Source organism: Ahaetulla prasina, chromosome 1, assembly GCF_028640845.1.
Source record: "Ahaetulla prasina isolate Xishuangbanna chromosome 1, ASM2864084v1, whole genome shotgun sequence".
Classification (NCBI taxonomy): Eukaryota; Metazoa; Chordata; class Lepidosauria; order Squamata; family Colubridae; genus Ahaetulla; species Ahaetulla prasina.
In genome coordinates, this window is record NC_080539.1 from 181997207 (window position 1) to 182018043 (window position 20837).

The 20837-nt window shown below is 36.4% G+C and overlaps 1 protein-coding gene across 1 annotated transcript in view; it reads left to right on the forward strand.

The window, feature by feature from the left end:
- Positions 1–14712, forward strand: part of CD2AP (CD2 associated protein) — an 87320-nt gene extending 72608 nt beyond the window's left edge. The window contains exons 14-18 of the mRNA XM_058183768.1: positions 5347–5462; positions 7209–7298; positions 8104–8291; positions 8957–9020; positions 11736–14712. Coding sequence (XP_058039751.1) covers positions 5347–5462; positions 7209–7298; positions 8104–8291; positions 8957–9020; positions 11736–11777 — 500 coding nt within the window. The 3' untranslated portion in view covers positions 11778–14712. The remainder of the gene's footprint in view (positions 1–5346; positions 5463–7208; positions 7299–8103; positions 8292–8956; positions 9021–11735) is intronic.
- Positions 14713–20837: the final 6125 nt, after the last annotated feature.

Sequence of the window (20837 nt, forward strand, 5' to 3'; positions counted from 1 at the left end):
AGTTGAGTTGCCCGATCACCACAGGCTTTAAAAAACATTTTTTTTACAACCTCTTCAACTGATGTGGTTGTAGAAAAGCTTTAAAGCTTTTAAAAGCATTTTTCTTCAGCCAAAAATGCTTTAAAAGCATTTTTTACAACCTCTTCAACTGATGTGGTTGTAGAAAAGCTTTAAAGCTTTTAAAAGCATTTTTTACAACCTCTTCAACTGATGTGGTTGTAGAAAAGCTTTAAAGCTTTTAAAAGCATTTTTCTTCAGCCAAAAATGCTTTAAAAGGCTCCTCTGGTGATCCCAGTTGAGTTGCCTGATCATCACAGGCTTTTAAAAGCATTTTTCTTCAGCCAAAAATGCTTTAAAAGGCTCCTCTGGTGATCCCAGTTGAGTTGCCTGATCATCACAGGCTTTTAAAAGCATTTTTTACAACCTCTTCAACTGATGTGGTTGTAGAAAAAATGCTTGTAAAAGCGAAGTTGAAGCATGTTCAGTACCAATCACAGTCTGTACAAAATATTGTTTTACAAATCCAGTTTAAAAAATAGTTTTAAGGGTAATTCCTGAACCAATTTTGGTGCCAATATGTGATAGGTTGATTGTCCTCCTGAATACCATCTCAGCAGATGTTCACAAGCAACCATAGTCATATCCTTCAACCTCTGGCTTATGCTACTCCAAAGAGTTAGAGTCAGGGTTTTTGCCTAGTACTCCAAAGGGTCTCACTTCCTCACATAGACTATATAATATCCTCACAACATCTCCATATCCTCAATAAATTAAGTAGCAATGGGATTTGGTGCCTTGAATCCCACAGTCTTGAAGATAGATGAATTTATTGCTGATTACTGTGGTCCTTGCCTCCCTTTCCTACTGCTATTGATGGGTATATTAGCTGAAGAGGATTAGATATCAGGACCGTGTTTATCAGCTAAATATAATTTTTCAACTCTAACCCTGTCTTAATTATCCACACTTTTGTAACCTTCTATTTAGATTTTTGCAGAACGTTGAACATGGGGCTCCATTTAAAAATATTCTTGAAATTATTTAACAGATTAACAGAGTTGGAAGGGGCTGCTTATTTTAACTTTTATTTCTGGTCTGTTTTTTACTGTTTTTTACTGTTATGTTTTCGGTAGGTTGGGCTATAGTTTCTTTTTTCATTTATTGTAGAATACAAATGTAAAATTAACCTGAATAGTCTCCTGTTCCCGTGGATGAAAATGTTCTGATGAATGTTATTTAAGGAGGAGGTGCTGATGTGGAATTTCCTTACTGGAGCAACCAGCCCGCAATCACACCAGTCTAATGATCTGTTTTTTTAGATACCGTATATACTCGAATATAAGCACCCCAAAACTGGGGTAAACTAGGGTGGAAATGAGGCACCTACCGGTTGGGGAAACCTCCTCCTCAGCTGAGAAGGCTGGCTCTCACTGCACCGCAGGGCTTCCAGCCCGTCCGGTAAAATGTGAAAAAAACTCGAGTATAAGCCGTATATACTCGAGTATAAGCCGAGGGGCTTAAAAAAAACAAAACTCGAGTATAAGCCGTATAGACCCGAGTATAAGCCGAGGGGACGTTTTTCAGCACAAAAAACGTGCTGAAAAACTCGGCTTATACTCGAGTATATACGGTACTTTCTTATACTTTTTTCTGGTCCTTTTAAGATTGTAGAACTCATTTTCTACTTTGTTCTGGTAGTCTTGATATGAGGTCTATATAATCTCTCCTGGGATTTTGTTTTATACGGTTAATAGTCTTAGTAAATAGCCATTATATTTATGCAAAGAAAGATTATCTTTTAATAGGGACTTCATTTCCTTTTTTTCATAATTATAGAATAGAATAGAATAGAATTTTATTGGCCAAGAGTGATTGAACACACAAGGAATTTGTTTTGGTGCATATGCTCTCAGTGTACATAAAAGAAAAAAAAATACCTTCATCAAAGGTACAACATTTACAACACAAATGATGGTCATAGGTTGCAATTTAACCCTTAATGATAGCAACAAAAAGTTACAGTCATACAGTCATAAGTGGAAAGAGATTGGTGATGAAAACGATGAGAAGATTAATAGTAGTGTAGATTTAGTAAATAGTTTGACAGTGTTGAGGGAATTATTTGTTTAGCAGAGTGATGGCCTTCGGGAAAAAACTGTTCTTGTGTCTAGTTGTTCTGATGTGCAATGCTCTATAGCATCATTTTGATGGTAGGAGTTGAAACAGTTTATGTCCAGGATGTGAGGGATCTGTAAATATTTTCACGGCCCTCTTCTTGATTCGTGCAGTATACAGGTCCTCAATGGAAGGCAGGTTGGTAGCAATTATTTTTTCTGCAGTTCTAATTATCCTCTGAAGTCTGTGTCTTTCTTGTTGGGTTGCAGAATCAAACCAGACAGTTATAGAGGTGCAAATGACAGACTCAATAATTCCTCTGTAGAACTGGATCAGTAGCTCCTTGGGCAGTTTGAGCTTTCTGAGTTGGCGCAGAAAGAACAGTCTTTGTTGTCCTTTTGTGATGATGTTTTTGATGTTAACTGTCCATTTTAGATCTTGCGATATAATAGAACCTAGAAATTTAAAGGTTTCTACTGTTGATATTGTGTTGTCAAGTATAGTGAGATGTGGAAGTATGGAAGGTTTTCTCCTAAAGTCTACCACCATTTCTACAGTTTTGAGTGTGTTCAGTTCCAGATTGTTACAGTCGCATCACAAGGCTAATCGTTCGACCTCACGTCTAGATGCGGATTCGTCATTGTCTCGAATGACGAATGAGATCACTGTTGTGTCATCTGTGAACTTCAGTAGTTTAACAAATGGATCGTTGGAGATGCAATCATTGGTAGACAGAGAGAAGAGAAGTGGGGAGAGCACACAGCTTTGGGGGCCCCCTGTGCTAATTGTACAGGTATTTGATGTGATCTTGCTTAGCTTCACCTGCTGCTTCCTGTTTGTTAGGAAGCTTGTGATCCACTTACAAGTCTGTTCAGGTACTTGTAGCTGGTTTAGCTTAGTTAGAAGAGTGTCTGTAATGATGGTATTGAATGCTGAACTAAAGTCTACAGAGGGGACCCTTACATAGATCCTTGGAGATTCAAGATGTTGTAGGATGTAGTGCAGAGCCATATTAACAGCATCATCTGTTGATCTATTTGCTCGGTATGCAAATTGCAAGGTGTCTAACAGCGGATCCGTGATGGTTTTCAAGTAGGAAAGCACTAGCCTTTCAGGCTTTCATGACTACAGATGTTAAAGCAACTGGTCTGCAGTCAATTTTATTTCAATTAATCAAAAGCACTTTTGATAAATCAAGTATCAGGAAATGAGAATTTAGCTTCAGTCCTCTTATCCATTTGTACAATTGTGAAATAGAAATATAAAGAAATAATCAGTAGAGATAGTAGTCACTTTGTGACTGCCCTGGACAGTGGCTGTTCACAGTTATTGTAGTGCTGAAAAATTAATTCGTGATCAATACCAGTATTTCTGACCTTTACAAGTTCTCTCGTTCCGTCACATGTTTGCTATTCCAGTCGGTTAGTATACATTGTCCTGCACAAAATCATAAGCACAGTTGCAGTTACGTGATTTTCATTTAGGAACCACTTTGCTTAATAACTGAGTTACTGGCCCCAGTTACAGTCACTAAATGAAAATTATCTGTACTCTAGGGCAGTGGTCACCAACTGGTGGTCCATGGAGAAAAATTATTTGCATTTTTTATATGGCACTAAATCAGGGGTCCTCAAAGTACGACCCCTAGGACAGATACGTGCAATTAACTTTTGTTGCTGCAGAGAGTCTCCCCCTTCGGGGTCTTTTCATGTGAGTCAGAGGGGGACAGAAATTCCGACTTGGGGTCTGCTTCGGCCTCCAGGTGCAGGGCTTTGGGTGAAGGCTGGAGGGAAGTGCTGCTGGTGGCAAAGAGCCAGAGCTCCTTGTTCCAGTGGGACTGCATCATAGCTTCAAACTGGCTGACCATCTCAGCCCGCTGAGCCTCCAGGCGCCTATACCTGGCCTTTCACTCCTGCAAATTTTGCCTCTGCTTGGAAAGCCTATGTTTGTAGTCCTCAATGAGGTGCTTCTACTGAGCCTCCTTCTCGGTCAGATCCAATTTGAACTTTTGCCAACTCTTTCTTGTGGTAGCTGCTTAGCTCCAACAACTGCTTTCTGTTGGGGCCCTGAGGAGCCCGGGCAGGGAGGTGAAGAGTGGTTGGGAGGGGAGAGACCCACCCAGTCACATGACCACCAAGCCACGCCCAGGCAGCCGATCATTAGGCAGATCATATTAGTGGTCTGTGGGATTTAAAATTATGAATTTAGTGGTCCCTGAGGTCCGAAAGGTTGGTGACCCCTGCTCTAGGGTATCGCTTCTTGCTGCTGCTAGGAAAGAATGTATGAGGGACATAATACTGTGAAAAATCTGTTAGATGGAGGACTATATGTATGAAAGTATATGAATTGTGATCAGTAATGTAGCTAGCACTGTCTGAGAATAAAGAGATATTGTGAGTATAGATGGTACTTAGGTTACCGCCGTTCATTCAACAAGAGTTCAAATGATGCTGAACAAGGGGGAATTATTACTTGTCAGTATCCCTGTGGTCACATGATTGTGATCTTGGTGCTCCACCTGCCTCGCAATTGTTGAAGCAAGCTGCAGTCACATGATTACAATTTCCAAAGTTTCCTGCCAACTACCCACAAACAAAGTCATTGGAGAAGCCAGCAGAAAGTCAGAAATAGCAGTCACATGAGATCCTCACTTAATTAGGGCAACCAGAAGTGTTGGAACTGCCACTGCTAAGTGACACAGCCATGTGGTACCACACTTTACAGTACAATTGTATTGCTTAGCAATGGCAGTTTTGGCCCAATTGCTGCCATAAGTCTTCAGTTTATGGCAGCAATTGTGAAATAAAGGATGTATATAATTGGCTTGGGTGGGCATAATTTTGATACGCTTGATAGAGATGTATAAACATGAAACAAATATTATAAATGAAGAGGTGTACATGAGATGAATTGGCATAAAAAAGATAATTCAAGGTCTTGTCCCGTGGGAGACGTGTCACAAACCTGAAGTGTGGGAGCTGGCTCAGTAACTTCTCTATTTGAATTGCATGCTGTTTTGGTGTTTTAAGAAATATCTATCCTTGCATTAGAAATTCGTGAGTTTCTCTCCTACACTGTCTTGCCTCTTCAACATTTTAAAGATGGCATATTCTTTTAACCCATTAATACTCACTTCATTTCTTTTCCATGCTAGAATGTAGAGTATTTTTGGTAGCAACATCTCAAAAGTAGTGAGTTTTCATTATGTTCTCTGCTTTCAATTTTTTTTAGAACTTTTAAGCTTTGATGATCTATCACCTACCTCAGATAATTTATCACATCCCACTGCAAACAGGCCAAAGATGCCCGGCAGAAGACTTCCTACTCGCTTCAATGGCAAGAATCCTGTGAGTACATGAACCACTTATATATAAATTACCCATCATAATGATTAAATTAACCATGAAACAGCACACACTTTGGGTCCCAAGCCCAGCTCAAAGCCAGCAGCGTTGGGATCATTCTGATCTCCAAGGGGAGAATGTTCTAGAACGCGAGTGCTATAGCAGAAAAGGCATATCCTCTAGGCCCCACCAACTGGTATTTCTTAGCCAACAGGCCCCAAAGCATGACCATTCTGCCTGACTGGATTGGACAGGTAGAAACCTTTTGGGCAGAGAAGGATGGGCATTTGGCTTGCACCTGGAAAATAAAAAATATCAGAATGTCTGTGGAGATTCTCAGTCATCCCGGTCATAGTTGTCCCAAAGGTACTTTTTCAAGAGGCAACTGGACTTTCTGCTTGTTCTTTGAAGACATTTCGCTTCTCATCCAAGAAGCTTCTTCAGCTCTGACTGGATGGTTGGGAATGGAAGGATTTATACTCTGCACAGCTGGTCATTTGCATTCTTTTAGAGAGTTGTTAAGGTCACGTGGAGATTTATCTGTGTCATCAAGGTCATCTGAGTGGTGCAAATGAGTGTGGAGCCTTCTTGGAACTGTTGAAAGGACTGTGTTGTAGACTGGAGATAGATGATGTCGTATCCCTCCCCCTCTGTTGAGAGAGTGCTGTTCAGTTTTGACATAGATGGTCTCTTTAACCTCTCTTTCAAACCAGCAGTCCTCTTGTCCAAAATGTGGACTTTGCTGTCTTCAAAAGAGTGGCCTGTAGCTTCTAAATGCATATGGAGTATTGAATTTAGTCCTGATGGTTTTTTTCTCCTATGTTCTGCCATGTGTTTATGAAGTGGTTGTTTTCTTTTCCCAATGTACAGATCTGCACATGGCTAACTGCATTGTACTGCATATACCACGTTGGTCAGTTTGTGTCTGGGTGTTTTATCCTTGGGGTGGACAAGCTTCTGCCTTAGTGTATTCTTTGGTTTAAAGTGAGCACATATGTTGTGTTGGCTGGAGATCCTCCTGAGTTTTTCCGATATTCCTGCAATGTATGGAATGACAATGTAGGTTCTTTTATTGTTCTCTTCGTTGTCTTCAAAGAAAAACCAGAAAATCCAGTTTTCTCTTGAAAAAAGCATCTTTGGGACAACCATGACCTGGAGAACTTAGACATCTCTAAGTGTTCAGAGACCATATAAATAGACAGGGAAACAGTCATTTATATACAAGTTTTACTTGTGAGACTCAAGTCAGTTTACAATAAATATCCAAAATTTGTTAAAGTACGCCCACACGAAAATCCCCCCTCCCCCAGTCATTGGATCAAATCAAATCCAGTGAAAAAGAGAAATCCACCAAATGCCTGCTGAAATAACGTAGTGTCTTCTGGCTTCCAAAACACTAATGGGTTGGGGACATCACTCACCACATTCCAGGACACAGTGCCTAGTAGTTCTCAGTTCGGTAAAACTGTAATGGCATGAATTTTAGTGATCATTGCAGATTGTGGAGTTCCCTGACGCAGCAAGGCCCATTTGATCTCAGAACATGAGTAACAAGGTGAAAAAGGTGGTTACTAAAGCGTAGCTAGCCATTTTGTAAAGAAATAGTTGCTAACCAATGTCTTGAATTTTATTTAGGAATAAAATAAAATGTACTAGTTGATTTTATAAATGGATATACTAAAAAGTTTTTAGAGTAAATACACTTCTCAAAAACTGATTTCTGTTTTATGTTTCCTTTCTCGGTTGAAGCCTACTCAGACTCAAAACATAGAAAAAAATGTGAAGGTGCATAAAGAGGAAGAAGAAAGTGCCAAATTAAAATTATCTGAGTGTAAAAAGGTATGTTGACATTGCTTGTGTTCATCTGTACTAAGAAATCAAAATGATTAGAATATCTTTATATTCTTACTGTAATATTCTAACGCGGTAGTTTTCAATCTTTTCTTTACCACAGACTCCCTTTAAATACCTTTTGTGGCCATGGACCACCAAGACTTAACTCAAGATTTAAATCAAAACATTTCTTCAAGCTTTGCGGAGCCCCTGTCAGGACATTATGGCCTCCCAGTGGTCCATGGACCACAGGTTGAGAACCACTGTTCTAGTGCATTGGTACAGATTTAGCTTGAGCAATTATGGGTGGGAGATTATTAAAATTAGATTTTTTATGTCAGCCGGATGAAACAAATTGCACAAATACTGTTATTGGTATAAGTAATAAAATATTACTTATTATCTAGTTCAGTTGTGGGTAACATTGGAACAACAGCTTTTTGATTAGCTTTCCTCAAATTTCACATTTTTATCAAAGATTTTTTTTAAAAACTACACAAATTTTGCTGCTGAATTTTCAGGATATGGTCTCAGGATGCTGGACAGTGTAAATGAGGTATTTGGGTACTCAGGTTGCCATATTCCCTTTTTCTGATTATAATATATCATTTTTCTAAAATAAAAGAGACCACATTTTTATTACAAGTCTTCATTTATGCAGCAGATTGCAAAATAATTTTGACTCTGTTACCACTTAGAGAGGGCTGTAAAGCACTGTGGAGTTATATGTAAGTCTAAATGCTGTTGCTTAGTGAATAGATTTGACTGTATTCTCACCATCCTCATTTAGATCACGGTTCTTGTGTTTCAGCAGTCAAAACTTAATTCACCAGTTCTGACTTCATTACCAAGACCAAGTTCTATTGTCATAAATGCTATTGCTGGAGAAGCAAAGCTCAGCCAGGAAACAGAGGAAGGGGAAAAATATTCTTTAGAAGAACTAAGATCTCAGATCTTTGATCTCCTGTTGTCTGTAGAAAGCTTGAAAAAAGAGCATGGGTAAGAGCTTTTCATTTTTTTCCACAATGGCTTTTTAAAGTGATTTAGGCATCATGAAGTCCTTCTGGTATTGTTATACTATAGTTCCCATCATCACATACCATTGGTCTTGTTGGCTAGGGTTGACAGGAATTCAACTGTTGGAGAACCATGTATTACAATTCCTACTATATAGATAGATAGGGAAAACCTACTATATTTGTCATATTAATTCAATGTTTTTATACATTTCCAGAATTAGTTTTGAAATACTTTATAATATGTTTGTTGATAAAGGGCTAGCTGAAGCAACTTTACTTTGTTCATAAGTGAGAAGTATGTATAAGTACTGCAACAGGAATAGCTGAGATTTTATTTTTGATTGCTGATTTCATGTTTTATTGGTAATATATGAGTGCAAACCAGAATATGGTAAGATACTCAGATACTCATTTCAGTCTCCTTGCTGGGTGAGGAGATTCTGCGCTCAGATAAATATGCTCCTCCTGGTTCATAGAGGAAGTTTTAAGGTGGTTAATACTTGATCATATTTCTGCTCCCAAGGTAGGCCATTCCTACTCCATTTGGAAGCTGCTTACCATTTAAATCGAGATCTAGCTAGTATATTGCACAAGCTATGTAAGGATGGTTTTTCACTGCAATTTTTGTCTGTGCAAATTTTAAAGGCAACAACTGGAAAAACTGAAAAAAGACTTGGAGGAAGAAAAGCAGATGCGAAGTAACCTAGAGGTAAAATATTTAAATAGAAGCCCAACAATTCCCATTACTTTCAATAAAATAATGCAAATTCTTAGCAAGAACATAACAAAACAGCTATAGTAAAGTATACTTTGACTTCTTTAGGCATCTAATTTCAGGGAACGGATGGGGGTTTTTTTGTGGGGTTTATTGCCAATTTTCCTCCTATTCTCTGAGATTTTATGGGGTGATTTTAACCAATGAGATGGAAGCTCCTCTGAAGTACTATGAAAAGTAGCTGATGATAAAATGCAAACACAAAATCGGAGGCACAACAAACTGCTATATTGTGTGAATTGCTCTATAAAACAATGATTGTTGATATACAGGTAGTCCTTCACTTATAATCCTAAATGAGCCCAGAAATATGGTTGTTGTAAACCATGCCACTCATTAAGCAACTCATGTGACCAACCTGATTTACAGCATTTTTGCAGCTATTGCAAAGTGAACACAGCAGTTGTTAAGCAACTCATAGTTTTTAATGGCATATTTTGCTGGATCACCAACAAAAAACATAAATTGTGTTCACATGACCATAGGATGTTGCAAATGGCTATAAATGCGTGCTGTTTTCTGGTCACACAAAATGTGATCACATGAATGTGGGAGAGCAGATGTTGGAACTTGAAATGTGACCAGTTATTAAGCAAAGACTACCTGTACTTTATTTGACTTTTGCTATTTAATTGTTCTTTTACTGAAGCCTCAAATTCAGACTACTTGGTACATATTTGAATTTTCACTTTCATTGTGGCAAGATTGCAATTTTGGAGAAAATATTTTAAAGAGAAAATTGGTAAAAGACTAGGTAAATGTTAGATGTTATTTCCAGCTTTACTATACAAATGACATTCAATTTTAATTTATGTAATCTCCATTTTGTAAACTACTTTTATGTAGTTTATGTAGGAAATATACCGTAATTAATGTTTTGTTTAATGTTAGTGATTGATCTTTTCCTAGCTTAGAATTTAAGTAGAATTGAGTCTAATTAGTACTTGAATGCAAATTGACATAGAACTGTCAAGGGTGCAGCTAAACAGAAACTTAAAAACACTTCCACATGTCTGCGTAATCACTTGAAATTAAATCTTGAGAAAATCAAGATGTTTCAAAGATTCTAGACAATCTACTCGTATTTCCCATCAAAACTGCAGTCTTACAAGTTTGCAGGAGGTAAAAATCCTCTCCTGTAAAATCTGGAATTGAAATTGAGGGCAAGCTTAATCGTCTATAAAACTGAGATAGTCAGACCCAGAATTGAAAGCGAAGGGTAAAGAATAAAATGGCTACTTTAGATTTAAGATTTCATCTTTAATTGATATTTATTCTAGGCTATAGGTTTCCCAGAGAATAAATATTACATTGTACCATAGAAGACTGTGGTGTTAACTGAAAATTCTCTATTGTTCAAATTTGTTTGGTTATTTTCATGCATTTCTAAGATATCCAACTCAAATATTTGGCAAACATTCAGCTCAAACAATGGGTGTCTCTGGGCAGCACAGAACAAAAGTAAACAATAAAAATAATAGGAAGAAAGTATATTATGTGTGTATGTCACCTTGAATTATTTCTAAAAATAACAAAGGTCGAATAAAATAAATCAATAAGTAAAAATAACAAAAACATATGTTAAAAAAAATGTAAAATGGCAACCGTAATTAATAACTCAATTAGACCCAAACACCTGAAGGAAAAGCCAAGTTTTAACCACTTTTTAAAACGCAAGTAGAGTTAGAGCTCATCATATATTGGAAGGGATTATTTCAGAGCATAGGAGTAGTCACTAAAGAGAAGGACTTCCTACGTGCCATAAGAGGACAATATTTAAGCAAGGGAACCTGGAGCATGTCCTCCAGGCTGATGTTTTGGGGAACAGGCAGTTCTACAGATATTCTGGTCCTAAGCCAAATACGGTTTGAAAAATCTTAATCAGCACCTTGAAAGGCACCCAGAAGCCTGCTGGGAGTCAGTGGAACTAACAATGTGGTGGCATCCCATGGGCTCCACCATAACTTTCTGGCCTGTTCCATTTGGACTAAATTAAAACTTCAGATGGTCTTCAAAGGCATTCTCATTGCAGTTAAGAGATTACTAAGGCATGGGTGACTATAAGCAAGACCTGCTGATGCAGGATCAGGCACAACTGGTGCACATTATGCAGTTGAGTATACAAGAATTGATGATGCTTTATTCTGTACCAATGTATAATCTCACCCAGTGGCTTCATGTAGGTATTAAAGAGGGGAGGGAGAGAGTAGAGCCATGAGGCACTTTGCAAAACACTCATTAGTAGCAAAGCCTTGAAACACTGAATTCAAACCTTCAGAACTATACAAACTGGGACTCAGTTTCTTGAAATTCCTTGAATAAATTTGTTCTTAGTATCCATTTTGGCTTGTTTTCTGATGTGTTTTATTTATTTCATCTTTCATTGCATTAATTGCCCAGAATTGCTTTTTGTGAGATGGACAGCCATATAAATTTAAATAAATAAATTACATGATAGCAGTTGTTGTGGTATTTGCTGCTGCATAAGACTGCTATGGCAGAGGATAACTTATCCCAGCAATGAATTTCTAGAATATAATAGAATGAAGAGCAGTACTAAATTTAAAATATATTTGATGGGTTGTAAATGTGTATGAAATATGAAACATTCTCTATTTGATTAATGTTTACTATTTATATCATTCACAGATGGAAATAGAAAAGCTCAAGAAAGCTCTCATAACTACATGAAAGAGTCGCATTCCGTTGATCCTTAATGTGCCAGGATTTCAGAATCAAAAATGAAATTGACTTTTTTAAACCTCAAGCCAACGGATGATAGCATTCCATTAGAAAAAAATCTGAGTATAATCTTATTTATATTCTGCGAGCTATGAGGAAAAAAATGGATAGCTTTTTGTTTGTTTCTTGCCAATATAGGAGAGGCCTTATTTCTTACTGTGCAGTATGGCAGGGTTTGCTTGAGACTACTACTGAATCTGTATAAAAGGGGGGGTCTTACTATATTTTTATTGAATATGCCCTAATTTTAAGAGATCTGTACTATAAATAAGGCAATATAACTTTGCAAATAAACTGTAAAATATATAGTATAGGAGAGAGGCAAATGGTATAGTTTTGTACGTTTACTAGTCTTTTCACCATGCTAAAGGGAATATGACGTAAATCATATTATGTTTTATTATTCAGGTCTTTTGAGTTTGTTCTCACTATGAAGCAGAAGGATCACCAAACTCTAGCACTATGATAATGTAATATTTCCTTAACTGAGAATCCAGAGTACAGAACTGTGATTCCTGCACTATAGAATTTGTGGAAAGGATCTATAATTAGGACACATAGGCACATATAAACACATGAATACTTAGAAAAACCAAGGCATAAAATTGAGATTATCCTATATGACATTTTTGCTAATTACTACAGAATGTGACATGTTAAATATTCTCTTGAGTGTTTCATTTCTTTTTACAATTTATAAATCTAACACTACAATATTATGAGCTTTAAAATGCTTTGCACTAATAGTCGTAACATTTTAAAAACCTACATATAACAAAAAGCTACCAGTTTTCTAAATGCATTCTTAAAATAAGGGTATATCATCTACATAGTTGTTAAAGTATTCAGTAAATCAATAATGAGTTTGTAGATAAATATTTGGCTTATGCTTTAGAATTCAAATTGGATTACTGTATATTTTTAACAAGGTTTCTTTGAGTCATTTTGTTTAAGTTATTTCTACAGCCTAAAATCCCATTTATTTTCTGTAAAGAAGAAAAACTGAACTTATTCAATGCTCTGTTTAAGCCAAAGATAAAAATATAATTCAGCCCTTTTTTCTTCTAGCATTGCTATGCTAAAACTTTATAGAAAGAGAGAACTGATTCATGAATGATTTTAGGCTTGTTCTAAGTGAGTGGAATATTTTGATGCCTATGTCCTGTTTTATATGGCAATAATATTTTGTTTATTTGGATGTGAGCAAACCATGTTGGTGTTTTTAAAATAAAAAATCTTAATTCTAATTGCAAATATAAATCAGTGGATTAAAACTGGAAATGAAAACATGGGTGTGTAAAGTCATGATGCCTGTTTGCTTACTATATCGATACAGAGCTAATAACATATGACTAATATATCACTTAGTGATCATCTTCTCTTGCTAGTTTTCCTTAGTAATCATAGTAATAAATAATATTCTCAGATTATTAACTTCTAGCTCAAAGAGATTCATTTCATACTAATTTATAAAGAGATTAATAATTATTGGCTTAGTAGTCAGGATCACCATTTGTGGGTTTATTAGCCTCCTCATTTTGCAGAGAATTTAGAGATGAGAGGAGGCATGTTTGGTCTTGAACAGATCATTTGCAAGTAATGCCCTGCAAAAGTCAATTAGAAGAAACAGCTATAAGCCATTTTCTTCAACAAACATAGTGGATGGACTGACAGACAAAAAAGTTGCCCGTCCTCCAAGATACCTAAAGTACCATTGTATTTTGTTGTTGCCATTTTATCTAAAAAGTGGTTAGAAAAGCTTCCCCCACTTTTCTTTGTCATAGGAAAAACAAGTTTTTTATATTTCCGTGAATAGCAGCAGTTATACACTCAGTCATTTTGCAGAGTTTTGCAGAATAAAAATTTAGAAACCATCTGCCTTTTCTCTCCCAATGTTCATTAAAGTATTATTTTTTTCCCAATACAAGGTAGCTTTTTGATAGTACCTTCAATCCTGACTTTCTATTTTCTTTAACCTACAAACACACACACACACACACACATATTATACAATTGAGAAAGCATGGGGAATTTTAAAACGTGACTTTGGGTTTACAAAAAAAACCAAAAACCCTAACACCCAAGCACCAGCAATGTGAGATAGTTCGTGCTTTCTTGGGAACACTCCAGCATAGAGCAAAGCTGCCTTTTCGTTATTCCATACCCTCACAGAAGGAAGATTTTTTTCCCCTCTTGCAAGGGGATTTTTTTTTTTAAAGCTGCAAGATTTTTTCACCAAAAATCCACTTCTGCCTTCTGGTAACTGAACTTGAAGGGAAAACGACTTCTTCATTCTTCCTAGGATAAGAAAAGGTTTCCCTTCATACTTTTGCAGAAGCGGAAATAATATGTAAAAATGGTGCCTTAAAAAGAAAAGCCTTACTTGCACTAGTCAAGACACAGTTCTATTCCTCCCCAAAACTGTACTGAATTGCTCCACAAGTAGAGGTTTTGGTGCGGTACCAAACCTGGGCAGAGTGGAACAGTACACTCAGTAAGAGGAGATAGATGTATAATCTCTTAATTGATCAAATCCATCCTAGATTAAACAAATTGGCCTTGAGTGTTGAAATTCGAGAGGGTTTTTTTCTGATTTCAGTTTCTTTACACCCTGTCATGATTATCCAAACAACAATTGGTTTTAATTTTTAAAAAGTCATTTATGTACTCCTTATTTAGAACCTGAATGTGAAGCAGAATAGGTCACTGTAAAACAGTTTTTTTCTACCTTGAAGCTTATAGCAGATAAATTTAGGACAATCATGGAACTCAGAAGTGTTAATTATTATATTGTCTTTTTTTCCGTGTAGCAATAAATAACCAAGTGCAATGATTGATGTAATAAATCCTAGAGATTGCCACAATGAAGGGTTGTTGTTTTTTTTTTAAAATGATGGCTATTTTCTCTAATGTCTGTCTTTATGCTCTGTGATGGGAGATGGGACTGGATGCAGATATTCCAAAGAATAAAATTTATTTCAAGCAGGAATCTTTACTGACTTGTTTACAGGTGCTGCAAAATTATGTATGCTATCAAAATGCCACAAATAAAATTATATGCTGTTAATGTGAAATGTATTTTTGTTTAAAACCATTCAAACATCTTTTATGTCATTCATCTGAATTTGTGTACAGAGAAAAGGACATTTGTGTGATTACAAAACAAATAATTCTATTTATATGTGAAAGAAAAATGTGAGAAAAAATGTATTTTGTCACCGCTGATTTTTAGTATTTAATTTTTAAGATGTCAATACAATATAGTACAATCAAATTTGTATTAGGTGGAATAAGGCAACATTATTTAATGATACCCTGGTCTTGAATTCAAAACCATCTTTGAGGAGGTGAATGGAAATATTAGGGAAAACTGGAAATCTGATTAGTATAAAATGGATGAGATAAAAGCTGAATACTTGGATATTCGTACTTCTTGTGAAACAAAATAGGAATTAGACAACTGGGAAGATAGAATGACAGAACCAAGAAGCAATCAGTAGCACAGGATTGGGCAGCCTGTGCCCAAAACAGTGTTTTGGTCTTTTTCTTTCTTCAGTGGAATATGTAACATTTTAAGAGAAAACTTCGTTAATTATAATAAACAAGTCCTCAGTGTTAAAGTATACTAACAAAATAATAGAAGGGTGACACTGCAAGTAGATTAACTGATATTTCTCTAAATCAGTTTAGCCTGATCAGCATATAGAGAGGTACTAAGCCAGGGCTGTTAAACTCCCAGCCCATGGGCTGGATGTGTCACACACTGGTCACATTCGATTTAGCGAAGGGGGAAGAAGTCCCAATACATTACTTGATGATACCATGATGATGTGAGTTTTACACCCCTGTACTAAGCAAACTAATTCTCTTAGCCTTCAGTAGTTTGGCTAATGTCTCTCTGATCAAACTTAAAATCCAATTTGAAATAATTAAAAGTTACGAGAATTGCTAGTAAATTAAAAGTTTCAGAATTGCTAGTAAAAGCCATGTTCACAATGTCTTTGTCATTGCCCTTGTTTTCACTTAGTTAAGACCAATCTGTGAAGGGGCCGTGAAAATGAGCAATTACATTTATTTTATGCTGCCACTTGTCACATTCTGTTAACACTACACCAAATTAAATATCCTGGTTACTCTGATCAGTTTTATTTAAAACAGTTTTCTGAGATTCAAACAATTCTACCATGTAAGAAGCCAGCAGTCTAGTTGGCGCTCTACCTAATGAACTAATCAACATTAGCTACATGCATGTAATAGATTTTATGGGTTGGTCATTGACCACAGTTTAAAAACAAATTTGTGGTTAGTATATCCCCAATCCCAATTTAGGCAAATAGAATTTCTTAGTTTCCCTTTAGGGACTGCTTTTTGCACGGAAACATATCAAACCAGTCACTCTATTATGTTTGGAAACAAATTTAAAAAAGGGGGTGGGGGGGGAGAAAGCAAATAAAAGATGTAAAAGAGAAAGAATAAACTCTTAAGAAAGCAACTTCCTATTCACATCATAACAAGTGTAAAAAATTTCACTCTCTTTTCACCTCTTAATTAACAAAGATTTAAAAAAACTCTTCATCCCATAATTCAACTATAAGGAAATTCAGGAAGTAATGTCTTTTCCAATCCAGAGGTTAAGCAAAAAAATTCAAACAGAGCTCTAAAATAATATTACCTAACAAACCTAAGACTCATCATTCTATATCTTGACTCTTAACTAAGAAAATCCACATTTAAAAGGCATAAAGTAGTCCAAGTATCCTAGTATAAACCAAAGGCTGAAATTATACATGACGAGGGAGACAATATATCCTTTAAAGAGAGCAAGCTCATAAAGTTCTCTTAATTTAAATGAAAAAACAAGCCAGTTTAGATGCTGCCAAACTTGAACATGTTTAAAGGCTTAAATATTTTCCCCCTTCCATTCAATTGTGCATAATTCTCAGAGTCTGCTTGAAGAAGTTACTGCAATTTTAGGGGCAGTTTTTCAGAATTTCACAATTACCCAGCTAGCTTTGTGCCTTAGGCAGTATTAGAACTCATGACCTCCCTGTTTCTAGCCTAATGCTTTAACCACTGTACAAAACTGACTCTCCAAACACCATATTAACCATAAGCAAATCCAGTACACAACATTTTTTCCAGTTCAGATGTCAGCAAATCCAAAATGAACCACCCAAAATAATGTCTCAATTTTAACCCTGATTGAATAAACTAACTTTGTGTTCTTACTTTTTGCATAAAACAATCTTGCTCTTTAATCCATTCAGGTGATTGTTGATCCTTGTCTCTCTCTGTCTCTCTCTCTCTCTATATATATATGTACATACACATACCAATTACTCTCTGGGATTAACATTCTTATTTCGTTTTTCTAAGCCTCATATGATTTTTTTTATGTCTAATGACAAATTCTTGTTCACATTCTCAGATAGCTTTTGTTGCAAATCTTTTTCTATAACAGCCTCATCTGGGAAATAGAATGTTGCTAAGAACAGACAACATAGCTGACATCAATGATTCAAGGTCCCTGTGCAATTCCTCAAAAATGTCTTTGAACACCAACTTGCTTATCTTGTTATTTCTCTTCTAGTGTTTCCAATATTGAAAATAACTTTCCCACAAAAATACAATTATTCTTTAGAATTTATTTCAAAGTATTAATATTCGAAATCAAATAGTCCAGTATTTCAGATCCCTTAATCTGTTTAAAACTTTCTAAACATCTTGTTTTTTGCTGTTTATTTTATATTCTTAAAGCTTTTAAAGTACTGTAACTGTTAAGAAATATTAAGGAACGAAGGCATTCATCTGTGTTTCCAGCCTTTTTATTTTGAAGGTCTCCAACCTTTTTAAAGTAGTTAATAACCCATTTCTAATAATTAGCAGAGGAAGTGTGAACTTATATTCCCTTGGTTCCTGGTTTGCTACCTTGAGATTTCATGAAAAGCCACTCTATGGAGCACAGCTTGTGTGAACATGCATCCTCTGTTCACCCAGAGTGGGTCAAACAAGGTGATCTGCTCATTCACCTGTCTGTTTTTAATTGCAACTGTCAACTCCACTTACATGGATCTGTCTTCACACCTCCATTCTTCTTCAGAAGTCATCCAGCCACAATGGTACTGATGTCACACCCAAATTCCACAAGACACAATTTCTTTGGATTTTCATTTACTGTTGATTACATCCTATGATCTACAAGATCATAATTCCTCCAAGCAAAGGTTAGAGACCTTCAGGCTTATTTAAATAATCTTTTATATAAACTATGGCTCCAAGTAGTCTTGCCTAGATTTAAATTTAGAGAATTAATAACTTTCAGGCTTCATTTGATTCTGGTTTTCATCTTCTATCATGTGTGATCCTCCAGTCACAGCACACTGGAGCTTCTTTGGTTCATTCGATCTAGACTTTAATAGGTTCTATCATTGTCCCACATTTCTTCTTCAGAGCATTAAAAACTAATCTGTCCAGCTGTATGGAACTTTAATGTATAGAACATTTTAAAAAAAGATTCCTAGATTTATTTTTTACCCATTCAGTTGACTTCATAGTGTAATCTTATGTGAATATAATCATCCTAGTTCTATATGGATAATAAGTAGTGTAATGCAAATAAAACTCTGGCAACCTAGAATTGTGTTTGTGACAATGTTTTCCACAAATCTAGATAATCAATGGGAAATTGGGTCCTATGCTACTAACTGTGGATGAATGGAGTCTCAGTATTGCTTACTTGGAACAGACCAATTACATCTTTCCTTTATCTGCTTTTAGGAAATTGAAATCAATCTTCAGCCTTATTCTGATGTTATTTAGTCAAGACTGGAAACATACCCAAAATCATAATCTTAAATAAATCTGTCAGTTATCTATTTTTGGAAATAGCAACTTCCACATAATTCCTCTTTGCAATTCTCCTTTATCATTTGAAGTTGATTAAGACTGTCCCTCTGGGGACGAAAGCAGAAAGGATGTTATCTCTTCCATAAAAGGTTACCACAATTTCAGCTGGCTGTGAAGATCCTCAGGCATCAATATATCCAATAAAATAAGCACACCATAAAGCAAAAGCCTAACAACTATGAAGAGTGCTGATAAGAAAAAATATTTCTAATTAACATTCTGCTATTTTCTTAGCACATCCAAAATGCTGCCCTTAAGGCACAAACATAACTTTACTAATTTTGTCCATTTAACTTCTAGCTTTCCACAAAAAGCATACGTTTTGGGTGTCTAATCGTGTCAAATCTGATTGAAAGCCAGAATGCCGGAGTGTTATAATGAATTTCTCTAAATCACTGGAGTGCTGTTCAAGTGCAAATACATCTTACATTTTAAACATGCTCAGTTAAGAATACCATCTCACTAGATATATATAGTTCCCTATATATCAAATACTGGGGACTGAGAATACACTGGCCACCACCATCATTTCCACTCCTTGTCTTGTCAAATGTTGATGGTAGGCATTTTCAAGAATGCCTCTGAGTCCCAAATGGTCCCCACCGAAAATAATAATGCTGGGGTACATTAGCCTAGTCCTGGACATGGGTTTACCTGCCCAGAAAATGAACAAAGGTAAGTAGAGGTAGTAGGAAACAACCTGCAGGGGCAGGAGAGGAGCTAAAGGAATGGCAGAATGCCCACATCTACCTGTTGCTGCATCTAATTGCAAGTGTAAAGTTTCCTAAGATTATTGCAAATTAGAAAGTAGAATAGCAGGTCATTATGATGGAGGAGTAGAAGACCTCTAAGGTCCCTTCCAACTCTGTTAGTCTGTTATTATGTCATTCCATCTGACAGTAGTTCACACATTGCATGAAGCCAAGGTTTGCTTTATCTAGGTTCTGTTGAATAAATTAGAATGGTTGGGCTTTACCATAATATTAAATCAAACCAGGTTTACAGTCTATAGTTGCTGAATCCACATAATAATGTAAGCTAAATAGAACAAATTCCAATAGTGCTTAATGCTGGAGTCCTCAGTGTGATATCACTGGGACCAATGTGTCCCTTGGCACCTCCAACTGCTATACCCCATCTGACATTTTGCTTTGTGATATCTCTCTCCAGCATCTACACTCAGCATGTTCTCAAAATCCAGGTGTGCCCACTGAACAAAATAGTTGGAAATTCCTGAAGTAGAGCAATCTATGATATGCATTAGCTTTAGCAATTATATGGCAGAATCCAGGAACAGATCTGACCTCATGGAGGCCTGAACATACTACCTATGTTCATGAAATAGATTTGACCCTTGGCCAATATTTTATCTTCTTGAATTCAGCTAAAAAATGTACAATTAATGTTCTTCTTCCCTGCTACAAAACCTAACAGTTATACCTGGGAAAGATAGTCTAGTACAGGGATCAGCAACCCACGGCTCTGGAGCCAGATGTGGCTTTCATCCCTCTGCTGCGGCTCCTTGTTGCTGCCACAATTTTGAGAGGAGCTTCCGGTTATGGGGAAATAAAGCACGGCGCACCAGGAAGAGACTCTATAGCAAGGAGTGGGTTTTCCAGTCAGTTCCACAATTGATAGAGCTTTCAGTTAGGGCAGATAGAGGAAAAAGAATGCCACGCTAAGAGGAGACTCTATGGTGGGGGAACCGGACTTCCGGTCAGCTCCAGAATTGAACGGGGGGCTTCCGGTTAAGACCTTTGTGGCTCTTTTGAGTGTTTAAGGTTGCTGACCCCTGGTCTAGTAAAATGATCTCATATGTCTGCAGAAATGCCTACATATATACCACTTTCCAGGCAATATTAGAAATATTGTTATGCAGCACCACACAAATCTGAAGATCCCATCAGTCAGGAAGCTGGAGATAATTTTAACAAAAGGAATGGGTTATAAATTGTAAACTGCTCAAACATTATAAATAATGTTTATAAATAATGCTCAAAAATTATGAATCATATTTCCTAACAGCACCCAAAAAAGTTGTCCTTGCATCCCTTTCCATTTAATCTGAAGGTTACCAATGCAATAAATGCTATAGTACACTAC